General features: G+C 42.4%; 3 protein-coding genes across 4 annotated transcripts; 2 read left to right on the top strand and 1 right to left on the bottom strand.

The window, feature by feature from the left end:
• Positions 1–231: 231 nt before the first annotated feature.
• Positions 232–4561, top strand: adss1 (adenylosuccinate synthase 1). Its single transcript, XM_078277410.1, has 13 exons — positions 232–504; positions 1547–1649; positions 1742–1804; positions 1901–1951; positions 2042–2108; positions 2256–2363; positions 2445–2526; positions 2609–2735; positions 2854–3008; positions 3597–3721; positions 3905–4002; positions 4111–4260; positions 4409–4561. Exons 1-13 carry the CDS (start codon positions 316–318, stop codon positions 4459–4461), a joined length of 1371 nt encoding a protein of 456 aa, XP_078133536.1. The 5' UTR covers positions 232–315; the 3' UTR covers positions 4462–4561.
• Positions 4562–4923: 362 nt separating this feature from the next.
• siva1 (SIVA1, apoptosis-inducing factor) lies at positions 4924–10289 on the top strand. Its single transcript, XM_078278073.1, has 4 exons — positions 4924–5128; positions 5507–5695; positions 7886–8039; positions 10061–10289. The coding sequence occupies exons 1-4, from the start codon at positions 5008–5010 to the stop codon at positions 10107–10109; spliced, it is 513 nt and encodes a 170-aa protein (XP_078134199.1). The 5' UTR covers positions 4924–5007; the 3' UTR covers positions 10110–10289.
• A 7207-nt stretch (positions 10290–17496) lies between these two features.
• Positions 17497–21506, bottom strand: zbtb42 (zinc finger and BTB domain containing 42). 2 transcript variants are annotated; one of them, XM_078277264.1, is made up of 2 exons: positions 21349–21506; positions 17497–20108 (listed from the first exon to the last, which is right to left on the bottom strand). In XM_078277264.1, exon 2 carries the CDS (start codon positions 20092–20094, stop codon positions 18508–18510), a length of 1587 nt encoding a protein of 528 aa, XP_078133390.1. In that variant the 5' UTR covers positions 20095–20108; positions 21349–21506; the 3' UTR covers positions 17497–18507. The 2 variants fall into 2 exon arrangements, with proteins under 2 accessions (XP_078133390.1, XP_078133389.1); XM_078277263.1 differs by lacking the exon at positions 21349–21506 and adding an exon at positions 20467–20702.
• Positions 21507–27906: the final 6400 nt, after the last annotated feature.

Raw genomic sequence — 27906 nt, forward strand, 5'->3', positions numbered from 1 at the left:
TAAATCAATCAACCCATTTACACAGATGGCGGTAATGAGGCAAACGATCAATTAGAAAAGCTATTATGCAGTCTGCGTACGATAAATGTTAAAATGGGCTTTTTATAGGTGAATCTACCTTCATTCATCCCTGTGAGTGCTGTGTAAAGACTTATTCTCGTTGCTTAAACAGCCTTGGAGACAAGTCGCCCGAGCACAGCTACGCACTTCTGTGCGTCTGGCTCTGACATCATCGGCTATGAAGTTACAGATATGGCATTGCCCCTCTTGGAGACCGCTTAGTCTTGAGACGGGCAGACTAAAGCCACCACCATCATGTCGCTCAACTGGTCAGCAAAAGACCACAAAAATATGAATCAACCCGCCGCGACCGGGCAGAAACGATCGCGCAACGACGCGGGGAACAAAGCGACGGTGGTGCTCGGTGCGCAGTGGGGAGACGAGGGCAAAGGAAAAGTTGTCGATTTGTTGGCGACTGACGCTGACGTTGTCTGCAGATGTCAGGTAAATGTTTTGATCCGTGATTTCAGATGAGCATTCACAGGGGCGTGTCCTTGTATTAGTGCTGAATGTCATTATCTGTCACTACTGTAGCCTAACTGGCAGTTTGTTAAAGCGCAACAGGTGCTCAGATTGAAAACGCTTGTTCTTCTGTGATCTGGGGAATACCTAACAAAATAAGTCCAGTAAGTGGTGACATTCTGGAAAGTTTCATTTTGCTGTGCAAAATTATTAGCTGGAAAACCTGTTTGACTAATATTTGAGCATGTACTGCAGTTTAATAATGGTGGGCTTAATGATTTGAATGATGGGATAGGGGAATTGTGGCCATTAATCTCAAATTTCAAAACATTGCCAAATGTCAGATGCCAAATGTCTTTATCATTTTAGCATGTGCAAGTATAGGCTACAACTTCTAAGCTTGATTTCTCTTTTAAGTCTTGTACCCACCTCTAAACATAGTGTAAAGTTGCTCTGACTGACTCATTCAGCTGATAACAAAGAGATTGAATTTAGGATGCATTGAATTCATAATAAAAACAACTCCAGACAGGTGACTTTCTGTAACCCTCTGGTCTGAAATCAGAGGTCACTCCTGCACTGGGAGGCAGAGAAACCTGCCAACAGTTGCTGTGCGTGTGTGTGTGTGTGTGTGTGTGTGTGTGTGTGTGTGTGTGTGTGTGTGTGTGTGTGTTCTCTCAACTGACAGGACTAGCACCCTGTGTTCTGAAGGCTTGAGAGCCCCACCCACTGGGCTAGAGAGAGGTCACATTCTCAGGGTGGCTTGATACATGAGAAGGCCAGGACTTAGCCAGGGGGAACAGAGTGGTGAATCCACCAGCAGCAGCCAAGTCTATTAAAATAGGTGCTGGAAAAGCTCTGTGAATTGGGAAGAGGGTGGCTTATCATAGTCTCAAGAAAATAAGATGAGACATGTGTATGTGGCTAAATCTTTTGTGGCGGTCTTGGATATTAAAGTCATACTGTACATTATGTACATTGACAGTATAAAGTATCACAATATGAACGCTGCTTTGATTAATAGGGGGGCAACAATGCAGGGCACACAGTGGTAGTGGACGGCAAGGAGTACGACTTCCACCTTCTCCCCAGTGGAATCATCAACTCCAAAAGCATATCACTCATCGGTAATGGCTTTATTATTCAGCTTTATTGAGACAGCATGATGAAGAATATTAGTGCAGTTGAGTCTACATATTTTTCTTCCTTGCTCTTGTAGGCAATGGAGTGGTTATACATCTACCCGGCCTGTTTGAAGAAGGCGATAAAAATGAAAAGAAAGGTATTTTAAGAAAGAATGAACTTCACACATAATGCGCTAGTGTATATTAACATTAGTGTGTACTCACACTAGATGTAATTTCTATTCTCTAACCAGGTCTGAAAGGCTGGGAGAAGAGACTAATTGTCTCAGACAGAGCTCACATTGGTATGTACAGTATATGCAATTGTTTATAGAGGTTTACTTCAAATAAGTACAGCCTAAGCGCGTGAGGCCTTGTTTGCTTTCTCTCCGCAGTGTTTGATTTCCACCAGGTTGTCGATGGCTTACAGGAAACTGAGAGACAAGCACAAGAAGGAAAGAAGTAAGGATAGGGGAGGACAGCCCTGCCAACATTTTGCCAAAAGATATTATGCCACAGTACACTGCAGTCAGAACAAATTCATCTACTTTAATTCCATTCATTTTTTTTTTAACATCACTCACCTTGGCTTTTGTTTCATGATAACAGCATTGGAACAACCAAGAAGGGCATTGGACCTGCATACTCCAGCAAAGCATCTCGCACCGGCCTACGTGTGTGTGACCTCCTGGGTGACTTTAAGGACTTCTCTATGAAGTAGGGATCATGGGACTATGCCAAACACCGAGACCAATATTATAACGTACAGTTGTGACATGATTCATGATTTCTTTTCAGATTCAAGAACCTTGTCCACCAGTTTCAATCCATGTATCCAGCCTTGACAGTTGATGTTGAGGACCAACTGAAAAAACTCAAGGTAGGTATTGATGAAACAGTGAGGACTTATTGTCATAACCTCCATCAACTATATATATTTCTGTTTTCCCTGTTTGGCACAGGAATACGCTGAGAGATTGCGGCCGATGGTGAGAGATGGGGTCTATTACATGTACGAAGCTCTTCATGGATCTCCAAAGAAAATCTTGGTAGAAGGGGCCAATGCGGCTCTCCTCGACATTGACTTTGGTACGGTCAGCAGCGATAAAAATGGATTTTGATTGTAGCTTTTTTAAAAGCGTGTGTTTTTGTTCATGGATCTGAGAAGGAGTCAGTGCTATAGTGACCTTTACATTTTTCTCTTCAGGCACATATCCCTTTGTGACATCATCAAACTGCACTGTGGGTGGGGCATGCACTGGTCTTGGCATCCCTCCGCTGAATATTGGTGATGTGTTTGGTGTATCAAAGGCCTACACTACCCGAGTGGGAATTGGAGCCTTCCCAACTGAACAACTCAATGTAAAAGATTGATGTTACTTAAGGAAAATACTAAGATTACTGTAACATGTAGACGTTGTCGCGTCTTTGCTGTCTTGGCCTTCATATTGTATGAAGAACAGACACATGACGTGTTATGTAACTCACTGATGTTGAACTTGACATGTATAGTTTGTTTGAAATCATGTGGCTGACACACAGGCAGCAGGGCTGGTGGAGAAGAGGGGGGAATGGGTGTTCCCTGGCTGAGTGCAGCTGTCAAATTTTGTGAGAGACGGACTCAAACACTCTTTACCTCCTATTCAGGTCTCACATTCACACAGGGATAAATTTAGGACCAGAGTCTGGGTTCAGGATATATTTACTGTGTGAGCTAGAGTTATATTACTTGTCACGGTAGCTGACCATAGGGACATAGGTCAAGATGTTAAAAGTCAATCCCCCCCAGCCCACGTAATGTTTTATTGTATTCAGCTGTGTTTATAACTGGTGCAGTGATTGCATATGTATAGATTTCTGTAGAATTATGAAATTCCCGACATCATTTAAGTTGATGAATGAATAATAAAGTCACATGTAGGGCTGTTTTTTTCCCACTGTTTACCACAGGCAGTAGGAGAGCTGCTGCAGACGAGGGGTCATGAGGTGGGTGTAACCACAGGAAGGAAGCGGCGTTGCGGCTGGTTGGATCTTGTCATTGTCAGATACGCTCATATGATTAACGGCTTCACTGCGTGAGTGGCTAGAACAGTTTAAGCAAATCATCGGGTGTTTTATGGTTGTTATGTTTGAATATTGAAGCACATTTACCCTTAAAGCATACTTTTTTTTTCTCCACCATAATATAATCATAAATCACATCATAATGATAATAAACAGCACATGTTAAACCCTATTGCATATTACCTGTCCAACAGCATTGCTTTGACAAAACTAGACATTCTGGATGTGCTGGATGAAATTAAAGTTGGCGTCGCCTACAAACTCAACGGAAAAAGAATTCCCCATTTCCCAGGTAATTCAACAACAAAAAAGCCATAAGACCCACAAACTCATCTGCTTTGTTTGATGACAGATAACATTTAGTTAAGATTGGTATTAATTGATTTTTTTTAATCCATAGCAAACATGGACGTTTTGCACAAAGTGGAGGTTGAGTATGAGACCTTCCCTGGTTGGAAGACGGACACGTCTGCAGCCAGGAAGTGGAACGACCTCCCAGCCAAGGCACAAAACTACATCCGCTTCATTGAGAACCACATTGGAGTTCCTAGTATGTTTGACACAAAATGACAAACTTACATATCTTAATTTTACATTGCAGAGCACACAAATGAATACAAAAGAATTCAGAGAACTATTGTCAACACTTTCCCTAAAGGCCTCCAAATCTTTCTCTCTTTTTCTTTGTCTCTCTTTAGTCAAATGGGTTGGTGTTGGAAAATCCAGAGAGTGCATGATCCAGATGTTCTAACGGGAAAACCTTTGTCCCTCCTTGATGGAAGCACTGACGATGTGGCATCTTTTCATCATCTAAAATGATTTTCTCCTCATTAATTAATAAACAAAACATGAAGACAATGACACCTTGTTGGCTATATTTGTTTTGTTGCAGTCAAATATTCTTGTTCTTTTGTATTACAATTATTTGATTTAATTGTAAGGTAACTCAATCTATGGCTGTATCATAAATTAAACCAGCACACATGTTGAAAATATGATCAGTTGATGTAAAAATCCGTAAACCACACACTGTTAGAGTTGTGTGTATTAGGACACCAATCTTCTGATCTTAAAATCAGGATATACAACATTCGCGGCAGCCCGTGAAGGCAACACGGTGGTCAATTTAGAACCAAACATCACGTGACAGCAGAACAGTTGTCGGATAGGTTCTGAGCGTTCATGTGACAATAAAGGCTGTGTGTGATTGGCTCGTTGCTGTCTCCATTGCTATTTTCCCGCAACAAACAAGTGTGAAATCCGTAGTACCACAGCTGGACTTTGTTTTGCTGAGAAAATGCCGAAACGCGCTTGTCCTTTTCCGGAAACCTTCTCTTCCCAATACAAAATACATGTTGGACAACAGGAGCTGAATAATTACGGTGTGTTTGGTAACAAATACAGGCAAGAAATCTACGGTAAGTTACTCTACGCTAATGCTAGCTTCATCGTTGTACACGTTTGCTAACGTTAGTTGTCTTTGCTTGCGTTGTAGTCGTTGGATACAAATCACCCATATACAACCATAAAACGGTTGCGGTGGTCACTTTTGGTGCATTTGTTCGTGTGCCTATACAGATTAGTAGTGTACTATACTTGGTATAAGACTTGGTATATTAGTTGGGCCTTTGACATTGAAAACATACGGTAAGACTTATATTCCTGGTTTACTCGCCATAACGTTACACAACTAACGTCACAATGCTGCCTGACTGACTTTAATGTACCGTAAACATCATTTTTAGGGTTCCCCGGCGCGGTCAGCTTAGTTAGTCACGTCTATTTTTTTCTTATAGCAAAGACAAAGAACTTGCTCTTCAACGGTGCCAAGGCTGTGGTGGGCAAAATATGGACTGGAGAGGAGAGATGCACCGACCCGCAGCCCACTGGACTTTTTGAGACCCCTGCATGCAGCCAGACGCTGCTGAGAGGACAGACACTGATTGGACATGATGGGAGATTGACAAGAGCAAACGCTACACAAGGTGAGCCTGAACTGATAGGCAGGCGAAAGGATCACGAAGTTACAATCCAGATATATTTTGAGAAAAATATGTTATCACACTCAGGAATGGCAAGACCGCATGACAAATCTATTCTGATGTGTCAAATAAAAGGATGCATGTGGCCTCTTCAGCAATCACAGTAACCAGCCAAGCATTCATCCATCTATTTCAAGAATAGTATACAGGGAATATAATCGGTACACTTGTCAAGCTGCCCATTAATACAAATGTCTAAACATCCAATCACGTGGCAGCAACTCAATGCCTTGAGGCATGTAGACATGGTCGGGATGACCTGCTGAAGTTCAAACCAAGCATTAGAACGGGAAGAAAGGTGATTTAAGATAATTTGAACATGCATATGGTAGGGTCAGAGTTTGGTGTAAACATGAAAGTGTGTGTGTGTGTGTGTGTGTTTCTTGGCCCACTTTGGGCCCCTTACTGCCAATTGAGCATTGTTTAAACACCACAGCCTACCTGAGTATTATTGGTGACCATATCCATCCCTTTATGACCACAGTGCATCTTCTAATGGCCACTTCCAGCCAGATGTGTTGCAAAGCTTAAATCATCTCAAAATGTTTTCTTGATCATGACAATGAGTTCACTGGACAACCCTACTCAAAAGGGTACCCCCCCCCCCAGTAACCCTAACCCAAGTTATTATGAATCCCACTGGCTTTCTTGGCAAGATCTGCCCTGCATAACAGTCAAGCGCTAGGATTGGCCAGGCATCCATGCTTGTGCAACGTACCAGAACCTGAATTGTTCAGGTCCTATCCCCTGACCAATGGGCTATCCTGCGCATAACCACTCGAGGTCATTGCCTAACCTCAACCAATCAGGCTGCTATGCAGGGCGGGTCTTGGTAGTGTAATGTGATATGGTAATGTGCAAGGTCCACAATCTATGACAGGGCATACGGTAGTCAAACAGAAAACATTGGTGGGATTGACACTAAAATAGTTGTCTAAAAATATGTAAGAACAGTGACATCTACTGATCTACAGCCAATAAAAGTGGATCCTTTACAAACTGAGAATGTGTTATCAATTAAAGATAGGTTCACAGTTTATCAAATCTGCCCTTTTTTAAAGGGTAACTACCATTTTCTTTCAACCTGGACCCTATTTTCCTATGTTTTTTTTGTGTCTAAGTGACTGACTGGAACAACATTCTTTGACATTGGTGCGAAACAAGCTATAATTTAGGTCAATGGGGCAATTGTCCAGCTTGTATTTACCTTCACAAAAGTGCTCGTTTTGCCACTGACAGGCTCAGATTAATATTCTAAGTGACTGACAACATTGTGGAAAGGATCCCTTCAGATATAGACCTTTTTATAAGAGGTTGCTAGAGCTAAACCCACCAGACTGTTTGTTTATTTCAACCAAAACTAGAGTTGTGATGGTTGGAAAAGTGGAAAGATGACCCAAAACGGCTTTTCATAGTTTTTATTTAGTTTCGGTCGACTTTGAAGTGTATTTTACGATGCTAAAATTACGGTTTATTTACACGGAGTCTGGTGGGTTTAGCGAATGCAATTTTGTGGATGTTTTTATGTTTTTAAAAAAGGATCTTACTCTTCAACAGAAAGTTCGGCCTCCTTAGAAATCCTTTCCATAATGTTGTCAGACACTTGGACTATTAATCTGAGCCTGTCGGTTACAAAACAAGAACTTTTGTTAAGGTAAATACAAGCTGGACAATTGCCCATTAATATATACATTGTAGCTTGTTTCGCTGCTGCCGACTGCAGCGATCTTGCGTAATACTTAAGACCAATTTCAAAGACTGTTGTTCCCATCAGTCACTTAGACACAAACCGAGGGATATAGGGTTGGGGGAAAAAACACTTACCCTTTAATGACCACCTAAATACATGCTGAATTGTATGTGGTCAAATTTCTCTATTTTACTGGGTAATAAGAATCTGACACACAATCATTGGGTACTGAGGGCTGCAAAGCACATATACACAGTTTTGTTTTTCAGAACTGGACCAAAAAGAGTCACTTTACTCTAAGGCCAAAAGTGGATGGTTGGTTCAGTTCATGTGTTTCGCCAGCAGGTGTCAGGGTTGTCGCAGATTTGGATACTCTGTTTGGTTACTTTTTTTATGCTAAATGCTCACCTGGTGTGCTGTATGGATGTGTGCTTCTTGTCTAGGTGCACCAGGGGCTCCTACAGGCTGCTGTGTGTGTCAGAAGAGCCAGGGGTCCAGGACACCGTGCTCCCAATGTGACCGTCTAGCCTGTTCCTCCTGTACTCGACAGTGCTCCAGCTGCTCCAGCCTCTGCTGCTCTGTCTGCACCATCATAGAGTAAGTCCAAATTTGATTTCCTTTTCTATCAGTTATCTCGCATACTAATGCACAGACATATTACATGTATTACAAGCTATTAATGTGTTTTTAAAAAAAAGCCGTACCTACATTAGTGTTATTGGTACTCCTTATGTATGGCTAACATAAACTAGGGCAGCACAATGGGACCTAAAATCAAACTCACGATAAATTGCACATTCTACCTCTAACGATAAATGAACGCTAATTAATCACGTTGTTCTAAATCATCTTTTCTGAAGCCAAAATGTTTCCAGATGACGGGCACTGTTTTTTTAAAAAGCATAATGGAGTTATCCTCCATTATGCTTTCCATGCGGCTGACAGGTCCGGGCGAAGTCATGTGACTACACACGCGGAAGAATGTTTGGAAAAATGCGTCTAACAGCTTCAGAATTTTGATGTCGATAAATGTTCGATTAATCAGCCCTAGATACAACTGTCAAATTATAGAATTTATATTTTAAAAACTAGGCATGTCTGCAAAGATTCGTCTCTTCTGGACTTGCATTTGTGTTATTGTGTCATTAAAATACAGTATCTCTATCCGCTAATGTAGGCAGGAAAATATTGGTCTTAAAGACATTTCAGTGCATCCCTAGCTGGAGTTCAGCTGCAGTGTTTTTTTCTTTTCTAGTCGTCGTAAAGCATCATTAGATCCCGTTTTAAGCTCAGACTGTACATTGTGCGGTTAATTAGGTGTCACTTGGAAAATCACTTTCTTTGTTATTAAAGACATGCTTATGAGATCTGGGGTGCACGCTCTTTCTAACCTGTTCTGGGAAAGGCATTCCTCTCTGGTAGCAGACTGCAGTGCTGTAGGGTTTTATGCATAAATGTCAATGGACCAAAAAAGTCCTATAGATTTATTGTATTTGACATAAAGAAAATCACGAGTTTGAATAACTCGTAGACAGGCCAAAACCAGTGGAACCTTGTTGGGTTCTGATCAGTTTTGGCCAGTAAGTTGCAAACTGAGCTCTAAAAGTGAATTTGCTGGATGTTAAGACAGCAAAAAGCAACGGAAGCAGGCAGGTAAATATCTGCTTATTCATCTTTTGAGTATGAAGAAGCAAACTACACACGTTTACATCCACCTTTCAGGCCAACTGGGTGAATAGTTGATGCTTTAAATAACTTTTGGTGGGGACATTGGTACAAGAGTTATTTTTATCAAGCATGTAATCTATTAAAGTATCATTTCTATTCAGTTACTCGTGTCTGAGCAGGATCCATTATCATTGTAAGCCTTGTTTCCCAAAGGGTTTACATTCCGTGTGTGTGTGTGTGTGTCCTTGCTTTAAACATCACATTTTGTGGCTGTAGCTAAGGTGGTAGAGCAGGTTAGGCTTCATTCAGACTAGACCAGTCGGTCCAGTAATTCGCCGCCCATTTGTATGATGTCCGGTTTCTGTGTTCTTTCAAACCCCAAAGTAGCACAAGTAGACTTTCCGTCAGCTCGTTCATAGATCTCAACTTTTCTGACCGCACTTGAAGGCAGCTTCTTTTCACAGAGAGAAAGAAAAGACGTGCGACTGTGCTTTGTGCTGGAGCTTGTTGTCAGCTGTTACACAAACTCCTGGGCAGTTAAGTGCTTTTGTTTTTTTTAAAGCATTCTTGTGGCAGTGATGGAGGCAGTGAGGTTTACTGTACGGGACTCTCACACAGCCTCCACTTCAAATGTTGAATCGGTCTCAACTTTTTGCCGCAGAACGCTGCGTTTTCTTTTCAGCACCTCCCTGCGGCCCCACCGCCGCAGCACTACCCCCATTTAAAATGAATGGGAAGACTTGCGTTTTTGCCGGACCGCCCCGCAACCACCTGACTGTATGTGAACAGCCTTATTAAGAGTTGGTGGTTCAATAGCCTTCCCACTTCATGCCTTAAACAAGACACTGAAACTCAAATTGCTTACGATGTGAGTAGTATGGTGAGGAAAAAGATGTTTTTGACAAGTGTTTGCTAATAAATGTAACTAATGTTTTCTCTTTAATCCACAGTTACAGCGGACAATATGATGAAGTACTGTGCTGCAGTTGCTCGACGTAAAGAGAGACCAACGGAGCGATCAGGAGTTTATCCTCGAACATATGTAGTTGCCACACATGATATTACGAAGACTGCATTTTATACCTGTGATTTTCTTTCTTTTTTATGTAATCCAAATGTTTTCTTGTATATATGTATTGCATTCCAAAAGTGACTGAAATAAACTTAAACATTTTTGTATACAGTTAAATGTTGTGGTGTGTAGGGGCACAGTAAGGTTATTGTTGAATAATGCAAACTAAATTGGATGACTGAACAAAGAAAAATCTGCCAATTAGCTTAAAGTTTACCCAGCCAACCAAATGTGGTGTAGATACATCAGCAGGTGGCAGCACACTTCAAGGTATCAGCTGAGGGAAGAGGTCCTTTCAGACTGGACCATGTTCAGGGTAAGCATAGACCCTGCTTCCTCGCTGGATGAACACACTTATCACTATGCTTATTAAGCATATTTTTAGCCGTTTAGTTGAGTGAAAGTTTTGGCTTTGCAATGAAAATTAAATTCCAATCCAGCATGTCACGACTTACCTTGAGAATCGGCAATCGAATGTATTTATTAAATCAAATGTATTGATTAAAAAGAAGACCCAGCGGTTGAACAGTAGCAGGGCTTCTGCAGCACAGTTTGGCCACAATTCTCCCTTCTGGATGTGACCTTGAGGGGCAGTCATCACTTTGTGTTGGCTCAGGCACTAATGATGACTGCTTTCAGGGTCAGGTATTGTACACTGAGTAATTGTTCTTGGTGGCAGATGTCCTGAACACTACTTTATAGACATCAATCACATGACATTGTGTTAAAGATATTGGATGAGTGCATTTCCTGGAGCTTACTGCAAGTGTGCCTATGAGCTGTTGAGTCACATCCCCTGCTCAGCAGGCCAGTTGTGGCTCCAGTCTTTGGGGAGCTCTGCAGTTGGTGTTCGAGGGCATCGCTTGATTTCTGGCTGAATGAACAGACAGCTGCTGGCAGGCAAGGCGTCAAGTTGTCTGCACATTTCTTGATAAAGCTTTAAGGAACTCACAACTGGATGTCAAACACTTGGACAGAAGACTTTTTTTTTTTTTGCTTTGAAGATAAAACGATCATTACCTCATGAAAATCTACCTAGATGTCTGTTATTCTAAAGCTAGAGGATGTTTTGTATTAATAGTAATACTTTTGAGTTACACGGCTGAAACGATCAAGAACATTTCATATAGGTTTATTGAGTAAAGTTATTGAATATTCGTTATTTCCGGCTTCTCAAATGTGGGAATGTACTTTTTATTAAAAATATATCAAATCAACAAGTAACCCACACCATTTCCAACAAGTGTATTATACTTATTGTTATATGTTGAAATTACTAGTGAAGGTTTAAAATGATCCGTTGTGTCTGACTTAATCCAGAATTCTGAGATGTGCAGCCTAATAACTGTGAGGTAGAGCTAAGACATGCACTTTTAAATTCACTTTAAATGTATTATTTTGTAAGTCTGTCAAACATTTTGTACGTGGACACATATGGTTACAGTTACACTGAGAACTGACCTAGTCACCTCTATTCTCTCCTCCAAAGTCAGAGTTAGCATCACCCTGGTCCTGTTTGACCTGGGAGATGAGTTTGTCTTACCAGCTGAGTAACGCTGTTCCGAAGCCCTGTGTTGACCATCAGAAAGTCACTTCATTATCCAGTTGTTTCAGCCAATTTCCTGTGATGCATTATTGCGTGGGACCTCCCTTTAGTACCCTTGTATCTAGGAGAAAGGGGAGTAACGTAAATCATGCCAGTGGAGAAAATGGTGTCTGCAAAGAACACAATCTCGTGATTCATTCACTATTCACTCAGTTTAATCTCAGCTATTGCCTCAATATTTAAAGAAAATAGTATTGGTGATACAGGTATCCCTTGTCATGTATGTCTCCCAAATCTGAAAATCTAAAAATAAGTCACTTGGACTTCAGATACAGAACATTACAGAAGTGGATTAGACATGACTCGCCTGTCTGTCATCCAAAACATTTACCATATTCATTGTTAACTTATTAGAGGGAAGAATGCTGGTGCTCAGGCTCCCCTCCCTGATCTCTGTTAACCCCATAATGATGTGTTTATGTACCTTCAAAACAACATAGCACAGCTGTCAAGGTTTTCAGCACATCCCCATCCGTGACATTCAAAGAAAGAAAAAAAAAAAAAAAAAGGTCACGGTGTGCTTCCCTCCGCCCTCCCACGAATGGTCCTCATCTCCCTGGTGCATGTATGGGCTGGGTGTCTGTGAGGAGAAGGGGGCCACATAATCACCCACAGCGCTCCAGACAGGACCAACTGCAGTCGGCCAGCGGGAGCACGTGGCTTTGTCTTTCACCCATTCTTGTGGGGACCAGCTGTGGTCTGAGTGTGGTGAGCGTCAAGCCCAGTGATGCTGCTGCTATAAATATGCGTCAACGAGTGTGAGTAAGTGACAGCTGTATAGTGGACCAAGGACACACTGTCTTGGCACTGTTAGGGCGAGCCACTCCAAAAAAGGCAAACCCAGTGTGAGAGCACTAGTTGATATGTATTTATGCACTTGTAGCAATTGATTGTAGCTTTAGATTGTGATTAAGAACTGCTTCAAATGTGAATGCAGCCTTACAAGTTCGCAATAATGGTCACATATTGAGGTCGTTTTTTTTACACCACACTATTATTATTAATTGGGAATTCAATTATTATTCTTTATTCTTGGGCACAATGTGATTTTCTGAAAGTCAAAAGAATTGCACCTCCAAAATTAAGTGGATGATAACCATATGCATGTGTGTTCATACGGAGAGAGAAAAAGAAAACTACCCGTGTGTGTGTGTGCATTGTCTGTATACAAGCGCATGTGTGACTGTTTGTGTGCCCTTTTCAAGTGTGACCACCTGTCTTTTGTTAAGAAATAAATAAATAAACACAGGCCACACCAGCTGTCCCTGGCAGTCCGTCCCTTCAGAGGTCAAGGGCTCCCACCGCTGGCCTTGTTGAGGTGGTGGACACTTACAACTTTCCTCTCAACTTCTCTCAAGTACCTCTAAACACACACACACACACACACACACACACACACACACACACACACAACCACTCACAGCCAAATGAGCCAGGCTTTGAGCCTCTTAGAGGAATGTTTTATTACACCATCGAGTTACACTGCACATATCGCAGCTCGTCACCCTGCAGCTAAGCCCTATCACATGGCCCTTACTTTCCATGTGAAGGTTTGGATCCATAAAGAAAAGCACACACACCAGGCAGTCTAAGCCCTGGATCCCGTTAGGCAGATGTGAGATGTTGGTGCCAGCAGGCGCTCTGAGGCCTGCTGCTGTGGATGTTTACAGTGCGAGGTGGCCACAGCATTGCAGAGGGCCCTTATTTACTGTGAGCTGGCTGGGGCTGTTCAGGGTGTTTATGAATGATCTTGGGAGGACATTGTTTTCTTTATGTTGGAGCTGCCTGGCTAGCGCCGTTGTGTCGTCTGTTTGTGCATAAAGTACGTGCTGTGGAGCTGGGCCAGACAATAGCCTGGCTGAGCTACTACCCACGCACACAATAGAGTGGTGGGATGAGGCCGAGGTTTGGGGCCGTGGTTTTGGGGGCTGTGGGGGTGGAGGTAGGATAAATGGGGGCAGGGGCAGTTGTCTATATGGCGTTCCCAGAAGGGGTGAGCTGGGATTGGGGGGAGGATGGTGGGAACCCAAGCACATCCCCATTGGGATCACGTAGCAGAGCAGCTGGATTTCTTTCATGGTGCAGCGGGGAAATAATTAAAAGTTCTCGCCATTGAAAATGTCCAGTGAATGGGCATGAATCCCTCAAGTAGACACACATTTGGTAGGTTTGTTTACTTACAAATAGATGTGTTTGAGTGTATGTGTGTAGAAGATATAATCAAGTGAAGTTTTAGTAATAATTAGAGAACAAAGTCAGCTGGCTTTGTTATCTTAGGTTTATCTCTTTTGGAAAGTATTGGCAACAGGTCCGGAACAATAGGAGCCCAGCTTGAAATTGCTCCGTCCTTGAGCTGAGTTTATGGTTTCAGAGGGATAGGGCCTGTAAGACCAGCAGTATTATCACTTTCTGTTGTCTCTGTACACATTGCAGTGCTGCCCACACACGCTATCTGGCCGATAGTTGCTGCTGTGTTTCATTGTTAGTGTATCGGTCTACTCTGACTTTTCTTATTAAATTCAAAGCTCATCTTCTGCTTAAAGTATTTTGTCTGAAATTGATACATTGACTGGTGTGAAAACTAGTGTGAGTGCACAAGATTAGTAAATGAATAAAATCCACACAAAGAGAGAAAGTTGTTCCATTTAATTCTATGCATAATCTTAAGAAAGATCTAAATCAAGATTGTCACATTTCCACAGCACACGCACACAAGCACACTCCAAAAGCGCAAACAAAGAAAATGCACATACAGTTATAGATCAAGAGTAAATTGCCTCAGTATCTAAGCAATGTCAATTCTGCGTAAAGATTGTCCTCTAATCTCTACACCACTAACACTGAAGCAATTGATTACTATAAAATATACCTTTATTAAAAAATTATATTAAATTCTAATGGCACTTCTACAAATTCTATTAAAAAAGACTTTCGTTTGACATTTAGAAGCTTTTTTTCTTTACCAAATTAAAACTGAGACAGTCAAACGTTGCACAAGAAGCAAATGCAATAATAAATATTTCTCATGATTATACACAATTTCACAGTTGTAACCTGCAGAGGACAACATTCCAGTATTGGTAAAGTAATTTTTTTTAGACTTAAAAGATCATTCAGCATGAGTTAGGCAAACATACGTAGCCCTCGATCAAGAGTAGCGATGTTTCCATAGAAGTCAACAGTCAAAATCTCAAGTGTTTCACATTCAACAGTGACATTAACTAAATAAACAGACTGTTAGTTCCCAGTAGTATTGGCTACTAAAAGCCAAATCACAAAAATGCATGTCTTCAGTTTAACACATACAGATTTATTCACAAGAACGGTCAAATAAATCTCAAATGTAATCTCTTGCAAAGCAGCAAAAAAGAAATGGACTTGAGAACTTTGTGACTCAGATTTTTGACCATGATAGAAAAAACAGGAACACCACTTGTGAATCACTTCAATGTTTTTTTTTTTTTTGCTGTGATGTGAACGTTACCGCCGCAGACAAGGGCAAAAATGTACAATATAGAAAAAGGGCTTCTCCAGATGCAACACCTAGTCGTGTCTACAAGGCACATTTGGTGATCATTCTGGAGGTATAAATAAAGACAGCAAACAATAAAAAGAAATTCTTCACATATCGTTAGTTTTTCTACCTCTGTACACATGTACATTAAAGAATCAAGCAATTTAACTTGCACCATAGAAGAAACGTTCCTTTAAAAAACTGAAACAGTGACAAAATCTACATTCCTGTGTTCTGATTGAAATAGACATTATTAACACTACACAACAGCTATGTATCTGACATTTATTGTTCTTACTGAAGTGATTAAACTCTCAGGGTATGCGAACGGCACGAGTGTTAGTGCAACAGCCAGATCACATTTCTTGTAAAGAAACACACAAGCCTTGTTCATTCAAGCCCCATCGCTGACTGCAGGTCAGGGAGTAGAATGAAAACAGATTGTGGTAAGTCTCAGAGAAAATGCTTTTGACTCGTTTCTCGACTTGGGCCTCTCCTTTAGAAATGTTGACAAACCATTGCAAATGCTGAGAAATCAAATGTGAATTTATTTCTGTGTCCTGAAAGAAGTCTTGATGATTAACATAAAAAAAAGCACAGGGTGTGCTATGCTTAAATGGATAGGTAGTCAGCACTTACATTTGACCTGTATTGTCACAGTTGCCAGACATCTTTTTAGTCTTTTTAAATCTAGCACTACAAAACAATTCTCTGATAATTATGATATTCTCCAGATGGATGTGCAATCAAATCACTGTGGTATCTCCTCCATGTAGAGGAACAATGAAGCATTTATCTACTGCATGCTGGGAATGGGGGGGGGGCTGTTCTTTGATGCCTCCAAAACAATACACCTGTTTACAGTGTCCTTGGTCTCCCTTTGCTAAATACATTTCTCACATTCCAATGGCTCCATTCAATACAGAAAAGTGCAAAGAGAGACTTTCGCTGCCTTTTCTCCCCACAGCTAGTACAGAGACACACAATGATCCCTTAAGAATTACCTGGGATTTGGTGGTGGTGGGTGTGTGTGTGTGTGTGTGTGTGTGTGTGGGGGGGGAGGACAATGCCTGTATTGTCTCCTTTCTATAGGTAGCCAATGTCATATCAGTGTGGCTGTGCTTGTGAACAACTGTTTCCTGTGGCAGAACAGCAGTCAGAGTGGTACTAGCGTATTAACTGTTCTGATTTGTAGTGAGTCCAATCAATTCTTGAATACGGAAGACGAGACACTGGGGATGACGTGACACTTTAAGAGACTGCAGTCTGGATAAGACACCTGACTCTCTCCACCTTACACATGTTGTAACACGGAAAAACAAAAACAGTTTGATAAATAGAATATATATTTACATTAAATATACATATAGTAAGAAATAGCAGCCTAGACAATAGTGTTGAAACTATATGCATGCTTAAAACAAGTGCTTCTCTATGTTCCATGTGACAAATCTTGAACACCCCGCAGAGATTTCTACACGGTATATTAAAATACCATTACATTTAACTCGATTCACAGACAGCCCTAATACCAGTTAATGAGTACCAAGATCGCTAGGCAAGACGCGGCGTCTTTCAAGCTTATAGAAATAAGAAGTACACCTACAGTAAACCCTGAACCAAGTCAAACTAATAAATAAATTCTGGTCAAGTCTTCTCAGGACAGATTAGACAAATACACCCCCTGCTAAGAATCCAGATAGCATCTATGTGAACAGACAGAAGAAATCCATTTCCTGCCCAAAGATTCTTTCAAGGAGAAGCATCTCTAAAGGCTCCAGCTTCATCATCAGTAGTAACGTACACGTACAGTAAGAAGATATTATGATGTGAAAAGGTTAATTCAAAGAACGAAAAGTCAGTAGATTCAGCTGAATGGCACTTGGAGCACAGCTTTGATGACACCAACAAAGTACTGAATATCCACCTGTCTCCCTCCCTGCCTGCTGAGGGTTTGCCCTAAACACCGTGTCAGTGTACCCTTTATGCCATACCACGAAATAACAAGGTCATTTACTGGCAACTGTTTTTTTAACCCAAACAAGTCAATAACTATTTAATTGACGAGAGCTTGATTTACTCACTTTTATGACGTTCTTTTAAATTATTTAACTAAGGTTGCTCATGGATCAATTGGCATTCCAGAGTAGACAATTACCTTTGTTACCGCCTGGTATGTGGAGTGTACTCCAGATTAAAGGCCTGAAAACTCACAGAACTTTACAAGAAGGCATAGTGATATATCTCATTCTTGTCTAAGTAAGTACACTAGGTGAAGTGATAAGCATTTTAGTAGGCACCAGTGTTACAGGCATTAGCTTTTAACTACTCTCCATCCTTCCTCTGATTATACAACTTATTTTTAAGTAGCAAATTAGAAGGCTGTTTCATCGATATGTGCTCACATACATTAGCAACTAAAGAGCTGGTATCTCACCCCAAGGCAACAAAAAAAGAAAGGAAATATGGTGATATGATGGTCTGCTTGCCTCTTGTTATAAACAACATAAAAACTAACCAACTTCATTTCAACCAAACAAACATTATTATGTTATACTTCCAGTAGTCAAACTTCATTAGTTTTGCTGCCTTATAGTAGTTTACTTGTTAAGGACTAAAAAAAATCCCAAAAAATAAATAATAATAATAATAATAATAATAATAATGTAAGAGTTAAAAATCATATATTGCTACTTGTGGACGGTTCTGATCTCCCACGTGCACAAATAAAAGTCTCACTCACTCTGACGATTGTATTAACATGTGTTAGCATTAGCTATCACCCATTTGCCCATAGGGTATGAACATAGGATGCTTTTTCTTTCAGCAAATATACTCCTTAAATTAACTCAACAGATTGACACAAACAAAAGAGAAACAAACAAGTGCATCATCTGATTTGTTCACCTTCGTCCACACAGATCCAGCTTGGGTTTCACATCACCCATGTTTATCCTGTGCAACAGCCTGTGCACCTTCAACTGTCTGCTTCTGACCATCATGTATGCCTATGACACAGAAAACAGCTCCAGTTTTAACATTGCTACATCCTTAACTTGAGAAATGCCACATGGGGTGGTAGAATCCAAAAACATCTCCAATAAACTGCCAACATGTATGTACTAATGGGGAAAGTGTTCAGTAGTAGTTTTCAATGTATGAAACAACATTTGGTCTTTGTGTCATGGCACTGGTGAGAAGTGTTTTATCCAATGGCGAGAGTCTTGACAAGGCCACAGTGAAACTTCCTGATGTGGCGGTAGAGGTCCCCAGACTGGGTGAAGCGCCGTTCGCACCACTTACAAGCGTGAGGCTTCTCGCGTGTGTGAACTACAGCGTGCCGACTCAAGTTATGGGAGTACTGGAAGCTCTTGCCACACTGGCCACAGGTGTATGGCTTCTCGCCAGAGTGCGTGCGCTCGTGACGCTTGAGGGTGTACATGCAAGAGAAGGTCTTGTTGCACTGCATGCAGGTGGGGACCGAGCCGTCGGGGGACAACTTGGAGCGAGCGCCGTCTTTCTCACGGAAGTGTGAGCTGAGGTGCAGTTGCAGCACATGGGGGCTGGGGAAGATTTTACTGCAGAGGGGGCACACGCACACCTGTTGCCCCGGGGGCAGGAGCACCCCGCTGGAGGTGGAGATGTCTGAAGAGGCCAAGTCGTCCTCCTCCTCCTCCTCGCTGTCCCCCAGCAGCCTACCCCTCCTCTCCTCTACCTCCCTGCCTGGGGCGCCCTCCCTCCCTCTGCAGGCCTCGTCCATCAGGTCCTCCTCCTGGGAGAGCAGGGCGGCTGTGGAGCCGTTGTTGCCTGGGAAGAGGGCAGCGAACCCTGTCACCACTGAGCTCCTGGCACTATTCCCAAAGCGCTGGCTCTCAGGGCTCATCGGCTCACTGTCCTCCTGCTCTGACAGCAAGTCATGTTCGTCTTTAACAAGTGGCTCAGTGCCCTGCTGCTGGCTGTCGAGGGCCAGCTGTCCCGAGACGTAGGAGGGGTGTAAGGGATCTCTGCTAGACAGAGGCTTGAAAGACAAATCCAGTGCACAGTCCATGTCATCTGAAGCCCGGGACCTCTGGGACAGCGATACGGTGGAACTACTGACATCAGCTTTTGTTTTTCCAGCTGTTTGGACGCAGGGCTCGGCCTCTGCTGACAAATAATTGACACCTACAAGGTCCGGGGACCTGCCAGAGTGACCGTTTGCCTTCTGCCTGCTCCATGCAGACCTATCACAATCTGTGACAGCCAGCCTGACTTCGCTGTTGTCCATGTCAAACTCGTCTGCCGGGGGGGCTCTGTGAAGCCCCTGAGACTGTGCCTGGGCCTGTCGCCGGATGAGCTGCTTACTGTGCAACTCGCCTTCGGAGGAATTTTCCCTGTCCAGACAGCCGAGTCCCAAACCCTCACTTATCTTTTCATCCAGAGAGGAGAGTTCCTTATCTTTAAGCTTGCCTTTACACACTTTCACTATATCATACATGTGGAGGTAACTGGCTGCTGCCAGGACATCCTCCACCGGGAGAGAGCTGAATTCCAACTTCCCCTCATACATAAATTCAAGGAGCAGACTGAAAGCCGGGGCTGTCACAATGTCACTGTTGAGATGCACAACGTCCCTTTTGTCCAGCTGGTCCCTGTAGAAGAGATGGAAGTACATGCTGCAGGAGGCCAGCACGGCTCTGTGCGCTTTGAATCGAGCCTCCCCGACAACAACAGTGCAGTCACAGAGGAAACCTTGGTGACGCTGCTGACTCAGACACTGCAGCAACTGGCGGCTATGGTCTGGGAACTCCATTCTTCCTTCATAACCTGATGAAAAACAGGAAAAACAGGATACTGGATAAACGAAATGAAGCCATTTAGAGGGCACAGCGGAGCTGCCGTCGCATATCAGAGGCAGATACAAAGTAACCAAAAGCAGAGCCAATGTGAGGAATAGCTTAAGCCAAATCATTTAAAAAGTATGAGCAAACATAGGCTGGAAGACAATAAACCTGTAAAAAAAAATAAAAAAATACAAGTTCGCGAAATCATTCACAAATACAAAACTTTATTCAGAAAGAATGAATTCCCCTAAAGGTCTACAGCAATAACTTTATCCAACTTGAGAACATAAATCCCACATTCTTTCCAGTGGTGCAGGATACGCTACGCTGCGCTCACCCACCCATGTATTACGGTGTACACGGATCCACTCTCCAAATTAACCGAAGTATTCCGTGTTTGTTGTAGTCGGCCCACTTCTTGAGCTTCCAAAATTTGCGATAAGTGACGCACAAGCGCGTTCCCAATCGCACGCGAAAACAGCGGTGTTTACAGAACAAGCAAGCGGGACTGGGAATGATAGCACTCGTCCATCGGGGGAAGGAGGCTAACGTGAAAAAAATAAGAGCAGTGCAGAGTGAGTAAACTGGTGCTCTGTTTGCTAATTACACTGCAAGCTGTGGAGTCAGCTGCTCTGACATCACCGCAATGGAAACGCTACCTCCAGCTGTGCTCCTCTTTAAGCCATATGTTAACTCTGTGCTAGGCGGTCTAAACGACACACACAATTTAAAAAAAAGAAAAGAATGGACTCACAAGTGTCACAAGATTACACGGAATTTCTAACTTCTTCTAATCGGGTAATTTATCACCAAAGAAAAATAGAAGAATAAAAACGCTTTGTTGCCCTTTTACGCACTCATCAGACACACGCGCACAACTGTGAAATATTTGTTTAAAGGAGTTAGTTCGAAACAGAAAAGGCAGATGGTAAGAAAAAAAGTCGAGTGAATTGAATATTAAAGTTTGATGCTGTCGAGAAAAATGTGCATATGTAGAATTTTGCGCGCAGTAGTTATTTTAATAAGAGAAAGAAAAGTGTAAAGAGTATACAGGAGAGCCAAGGACGCAGTAAACCGAGCTCCATGTCCGTGTTGGGCAACGCATTGCTAGGAGCCTTTTAAACAGCAGAGGAACTCACAGCAACTGCGCTGAACGAAGAGGCGAGGGGACACTCTTTAACTTTCGCTTCCTCCGTTTAAAAGCACACAAACACTGTACTTACATTTATTTCTGCCCGGTTCGTCGTGTTCTTTCCTAGAAGCTCCCACGTCCTTTCATGATGTGCGGCCAGATGTTCGCTTCTCCTTGTCGTTTCTTGAGCTTCAGTCCGACCCTGGCAAGGCAGGCTGCACTCAGCGCTGCTGTGTGTCAAGCAGGTTGATAATGGCACAAGTCTCGCGATATCGCGCGGCCACAATAACTTCTGTACTACTCCGTGAATTCACACAGCGGCAGCAAGTAGCAGAGTACACTGGGAACATCAATTGGCTGTCTTATTACAACACCTGTCCCATGAACTTTCATGACTTTCAGTGTGATACATCCGGAAGTAGCCTATCGCAAAGTAGAGAAACGGACAAATAGAGCAATTGATGACTTTTGTAAGATACGGCTTCAAGTAGACAGTCTAATCATTCCTTTTCTATCCAGATATGTTTGAAGATCATATGATTTAAAAAGTTCCAATGCAGAATGTAAATTGGATTTGCAAGCTTCCCAAAATGTTGCCTTTTTTATGTCTGCTGTGGATAAAAGAAACCCTTTTGTCACAAATAATTGATATTGAAAGTATCCAAAACTGAGAATTATAAATCATGCTTTGTTAATTTGGAGGGTCAATGGACTATTGGGAACTTTTAACGGCTGTTCTCCCTAATCCTGCTTTGGGTTGTGGAATTCCCTGGCACCACAACCCAGTGCCTTTGTTTTCTCAGACCAAACCAGCTCCAGGCTGTGACTTATTTAGCCTAAATTGTCTGAAGATACAAATTATGCTGGTTGATGTGAACTAAGTTTGGAGAAAAAAAAATCACACATTTGATTAGACTATCAGGCAATGTAAAAAAACAACAACAAAAAAACACAGTCTCCGGACTGTGTTCTGTTTTTGATGGTGGCACAGTGGAGAAACAGGGGCTCGAGGTTGCAGCTGCTCATCTCGTGCCCCCCCTCCTGTCCCTCCCTGTGCTCCCCCAACTGCTTCAGTCACCTTTGCCCTGTGTTCCAGCTGCTGTGTGTTTTGAAAGGGCCATTTGCAGCTCCTCACAGCCTTCTGACACAGAGGGGAATGAGCAATGTGACAGGAGGCGGCAGCCACTGGTCGGAAGGGGCCACCAGCTAGATTCTTATCCACTTACTGCTTTATTCCATTTTTAGTCTGGCTGTTACTGTTACAGAGGGTGGATATTTGCACTCTAGTCATGTTCAGATGATCACAAAGCAAGAGAGTGTCATGCTCTCTAAATAAAAACTCTCTCTATTTGGTCTAAAAAATTCATTGGTGCTGTGCAAGAAACAAAAAGATGAACTTTTGACAAAACACCAGTAAGCTAAATGTTTATACTAAAGTATCAGATGAGTGTGCCACATAAAAAAACAATTTACCATTCAGCACTCACATTCACACACACACCATCCATGCAGGAGCAGCGATGTGGATAAGAATAGGAGCAGTGGCCCTGTGTTTCCCTGGCAAACGTAGGCGCCCAGTAGAGGAGGGGTGTGTGTTCAGGGCAAGACAAAGCAGCGGTTGTGTCTGGGGACCATGGCCTCAGAGAGAGAGGCTCGGCACGGTGAAGGTTCTCACACACAGAAAAAGATAGAGAAACAGAGAGAGAGAAAGAGAGCGAGAGAGAATAAGAGTGGGGGAGCGGGGAGAGAGAGAGAACACTTCCTGGAGGTTCTTTCTTCCTCTCTGCAATCATCAATGGCATTCTCCCCCTGACCCACTCCTCTCTCAGACAAACAAAAGACCCTGCATTCCAGGGTAGCCTGACCAGCCAACCAGCCAGCCATCCAGCCACAGTTGAACCACATCACTCTCCCCACTGGACCAAGTCTCACCATAGGGGTGGGCTTGAGTTGTGTTGTAGATGGCTGTCTGAGGATGCTTGTAATGCATCCTTATGCATCGAAAATCATCTTAAACCCCCTCAACATGCAGCTCCTCCATTGTTTTCCCCCCTAAAGTCATAAGAAGCCACACTTTCTGACTGCATTGTGTATCAGCTTGTTCCAGCTCTTAATATTTAAACCCAACAGCTGCAACATTCCATCAAATGGAAATATCTTTGATGTCATGAACATCATTTTATAAACTTTTCCACAAAACATTAGCCAAACATATTCAGTATGTGTGAAAAGTTTTGGATCTTCAAAAGAATTTGAAATAAAATGTTGAGTTTGAACAATGTTTGGCTGCACAGCATGAGGTTATAATGACTGACGGTCAGTGGGTTTAATCTTCAACAAGATTGGTTGATTTATCACAACAGCTGTTATACAAGTTAAATAAAATGAGTATCCCTTTATATTCGTTCTTGGTTTGTGATTTGTTTTTGTATTTTACACTCTTTACACACATATACTGTGTTGTACTGTTCTGTATTCATACATCGTTGCACACTCGATTTGTGCTAGATTTAAACTGTTGGACTTTACAATATAACACTACTTTGCACATTTTAATAAAAAAATGTATAAAGTATTTAACGGTCCCATATTATACACATTTTCAGGTTCATACTGTATTTTGGGTTTCTACTAGAACATGTTTACAAAAAACCCTAGCCTGCTCTCATTGGTCAGCATTTTCGGGTCTTCCGCATCTGCGATCTTGGCGTCTCTGCACTGTCATTGCAGCCGGGGCACTGTAGCAGCACTTTCTACCTATATATAGTATAGTTGTGACATCACAACTGTAAGGAAGTTCTGACAGCTTGTTTAAAGGCACCGTTTCTGAATATGGGCTGCATTTTCTCATGGATTGAGTATTGTTTTGACACTTTTTACAGTATTTTTAAAGCATCTCGACCAGCATCTTATAATCAAAAAAAGACATGTGGAAGTGATAGAGGCTATCGGTGACTTACAAAATAACAAGGCCCCAGGACCTGATGGGCTGACCCCTGAATTTTATAAAACTTTTGGAGACCTGTTGGTTGACCCTCTTCTTAATATGCTATCCCATTCCTTTGATTCTGGGGCTCTCCCTGACACTGATGGATGCAAACATTTCCCTAATTTTAAAGAAAGGCAAACCTGCAGATGAATGCGCCTCCTACAGACCAATTGCCCTGCTGGACGTAGACCGAAAATTATTGGCAAAAATTCTGGCTAAGAGGCTTGAGGGTGTCCTTCCAGATTTAATTTCGGTGGACCAAACTGGGTTCATAATGGGTCGTAACTTGCGCAACAATGTAAGGAGACTATTGAACCTCATACAGTATGGTTCAACATCAAAGGCCAAATCTCTCGTCATCTCCCTTGATGCAGAGAAGGCCTTTGAGAGGATTGAGGGGCCCTACCTGCTGGGTGTTCTTTCAAAATGTAACCTTGGTGACAATTTTATTAAATGGATATCTCTGCTATATGCTGCCCCTCGTGCTTCTGTTATTACAAATGGCCTGAGGTCTTTCCCGTTCTCAGTAAGACGGGGCACTAGACAGGGTTGTCCGGCCTCTCCACTTTTATTAGCCCTTGCCATGGAGCCCCTAGTAGAGGCCATTAGAGCTGATCCTTTGGTGACAAGCATCGAAGTGGGCCCCACGTGTCATAAAATCTCACTCTACTGTGATGATGTCTTCCTTTACCTAAGCAGTCCTGAATCTTCTATCACATGGGTTGTTGACATAATTAACTCCTTTGGCCGATTTTCAGGCTACAAAAGTAATTACTCTAAATCTGAAGCTATGCCCCTCACTTCTCATGTTTCCTGCTCCGCCCCTTTCCGCTGGTCCCCATCCGGTTTTGTCTACCTGGGCGTACACATTACTCAGGCCTCTACAAAGCCAATTTTGTACCTGCAATTCGTAAGATTAAGGAAGACCTGGCCCGATGGATGGCTTTGCCACTGTCTCTCCTAGGTAGGGTGAATCTTATCAGAATGACTATACTGACGTTACTGTATCCTTTCCAAATGATCCCAGCTTTGTTAACAAGAAAATCTCTTTCTGTTATAAACAGCTCTATGACTTCCTTTCTCTGGAAGAACAAGCAAGCCAGGTTGAAACTCACTACGCTACAATTGTTTTCCATTTCAGTTGTGGAGAAGGCTCTTCTGAAGCCGGACTCCAGGAAACTTATTAGCAGGTTTTACAAGGCCCTGACAACTTCAACCAGTGACTGTACGGTTCACATCAGATCTCTCTGGGAAGCGGATTTGGGGGAGACTATCTTGGACGATGTGTGGAATGGGGTTTGGTCAGGCCCTGCAGGTTGCTTATTTACCAACAAAGCCATGGAGATGCAATTTAGGGTCATACACAGGCTCCAAATCACACCGGTGAAACGCAATAGGTTCAACCCATTGCTCTTGAAATTTTGTAATAAATGTATGATTTCTGAAGGTACATATTTCCACTGTATATTTGATTGCCCCTTTATTAATCACTTCTGGGTCAAAATATGTGAGGAAATTGATGTTATATTCAAGAAAAAACTAGCTCTTACTCCCGTCAGCTGTATTCTGGGATTCAATCCTAAAGCATTGGGTCTCGGCTCCTCCAAACTAAGGCTGCTGGAGGTGCTTCTCTTTAATGCAAGGAGATGCATTCTTCTTCTGTGGATCTCAGACTCTGTTCCCACGATTTCACAATGGACTCAGAGTGTGTTGGAACTTCTCCCATTAGAAGCTATTAGCTTCTGGCTCAGAGACATGCCTTTTCGCTTTTTTCGAAATCTGGGACCCCTTCTTGGACTATATTGGGGAGGATGGTGCACGGACCCTTCAGAGTGGCCTCTATGGTTTAGCATGGTCTGAGATTTCGAAGTACATTTCCAGGTGACATACAATAGCTTAAGTAACCCAATTTGACTGATTACGTTGAGTATGCCTTATGAGGTCATAAGGAGCAAGGTTACCTCCCCTTTCTCTGCTTTGCCCACCCAGAGAATTTGGCCCACCCATGAGAGAGAGGCATCATGGCTTTCAAATGAGCAAAGTGGCAGTTGGTCAAGCCACACCCCCACTCTCCACCTTGCCCCCCCCTCTCTCCTCCTCAATAGCTACAGACACTAAGTAAAGCTCATTGTGGGACTGGCTCTAGTGGCTGTAATTCTGCACCAAGGCGAATTTCGGGAAAGAGACTTCAGATACAGTATTAGGGGACCACTAAGGTCTATATAAAAGCATCCAAAGAGCACCATGTCATGGAACCTTTAAGGGTTTATTTTATGTATGGCAAACTTAAAGAAAGGCAAGCTGGGAAGTTCATTACAATGCAACAAACTCTCTATGCATTAAATATTTGAATATTTGGCACTGTAGGCAAAGCTGCATAACAGGTGGTAATACATCCTATAAAATAATGTGACAGTTGTAGCAACATTACACTGCTGTAGCCAGGAAATGCTGTATTGGTCAGACCCCCCCCACCACTTGACCCTATTATAGTATTCTCCTTCAACAGCCCAATAAGTTCTGTTCTGTTTGTTATACTCTGTACAGATACTGCAAGCAGACAAGAAAAGAGATCAGGTGAGTCTTTGACAGGAAAAACATTATTAACTCATTTTGACTCTTTGATCTTGCTACTTTTGCTTTGAACCTGCCAAACAACAGGCTAGGCATTCCCATTACCGGACCAGAGACAGCCGAGGAGGAGGAGGAAGGGGGGGGGGGAGGAGGAGCAGGAGGAGGAGGAGGAGAGCACCACTGAATAACAGCAGCAGAAAGTATGGCATACCCTCACTCAGCTCCGTTTGTATGACAGGGACAGCTTGGCAAGGCTGACACATAGTAGCAGTGAGGAACACATTACAGTGTAAATGACAACGAGGGGAAATGACAACAGAGGAGGCTGAGAGACAGAAGGCAGAAGCCAATACGTTATTCATCACGGAGAGAAAGTTGGCAGCTGTCCCTGCTTTCCTGTCCTTGTAACATTATTTATCGGTTATTGCGCAACCTTTCAAAAGCATTGTCTTGCTTTTTTATATCACAGACATTTGTAGTTCACTGCAAGTGTACCAAAGCTGATAAAGGAGATGTGCTTATAGATACAAAATATATTTAATGTGTCTTTAAAGAATGTAAACTGTCAAAGGATCACAAATACAACATATAGAGCAAGGTGGTGTGGATGGAGAGAGGTTATCTAAATTTAATGTGGATTTAAAAATATAATAGACAAAGTCATATGAGGGCCTCATTTGATACAGAGGATCCCTGACTTCTTTTGAGTCTGACTGAGCTGGCCTGTCTGTACCTGTACCGAACTGATTTGACTCCTACCTCTCTGGTAGGCAGTTTATTTGACTGTTTATCTAAATATAATGTGGTATAACAAGCAGGGTTATAATCTGATAATCTCACATATAAAGGTTTATGCTGCATCTCCTGTTGACACAACTGATGACATTTTTAAATATTAAGCCAGAGAGTATAGTACTGACCCTGGAAATAATACTTTGACAAAACCATGATAATTCAAGGTCCATTTGCTAGTTTTTTTTAAGCTTTCACACAGTTTTCATAAGTGGGTGAAGCATTTATCATGGAGATGGATCTGTTTATATGCAAGCTCAGTAGTTATGCTTTTACACCATTCACTGATGATGA

The sequence above is a fragment of the Sander vitreus genome, chromosome 20 (assembly GCF_031162955.1).
Source record: "Sander vitreus isolate 19-12246 chromosome 20, sanVit1, whole genome shotgun sequence".
NCBI classification, from domain to species: Eukaryota; Metazoa; Chordata; class Actinopteri; order Perciformes; family Percidae; genus Sander; species Sander vitreus.

Excerpts from the sequence above, each read along its gene's own strand:
- adss1 (XM_078277410.1), top strand. The coding sequence starts at position 316 with ATGTCGCTCAACTGGTCAGCAAAAGACCACAAAAATATGAATCAACCC. Across the intron at positions 1,650-1,741 it reads CAAAAGCATATCACTCATCG|GCAATGGAGTGGTTATACAT; the intron begins GTAATGGCTTTA and ends TTGCTCTTGTAG. Across the intron at positions 2,109-2,255 it reads CAAGCACAAGAAGGAAAGAA|CATTGGAACAACCAAGAAGG; the intron begins GTAAGGATAGGG and ends TCATGATAACAG.
- siva1 (XM_078278073.1), top strand. The coding sequence starts at position 5,008 with ATGCCGAAACGCGCTTGTCCTTTTCCGGAAACCTTCTCTTCCCAATAC. Across the intron at positions 5,696-7,885 it reads AAGAGCAAACGCTACACAAG|GTGCACCAGGGGCTCCTACA; the intron begins GTGAGCCTGAAC and ends CTTCTTGTCTAG. Across the intron at positions 8,040-10,060 it reads TCTGTCTGCACCATCATAGA|TTACAGCGGACAATATGATG; the intron begins GTAAGTCCAAAT and ends TTTAATCCACAG.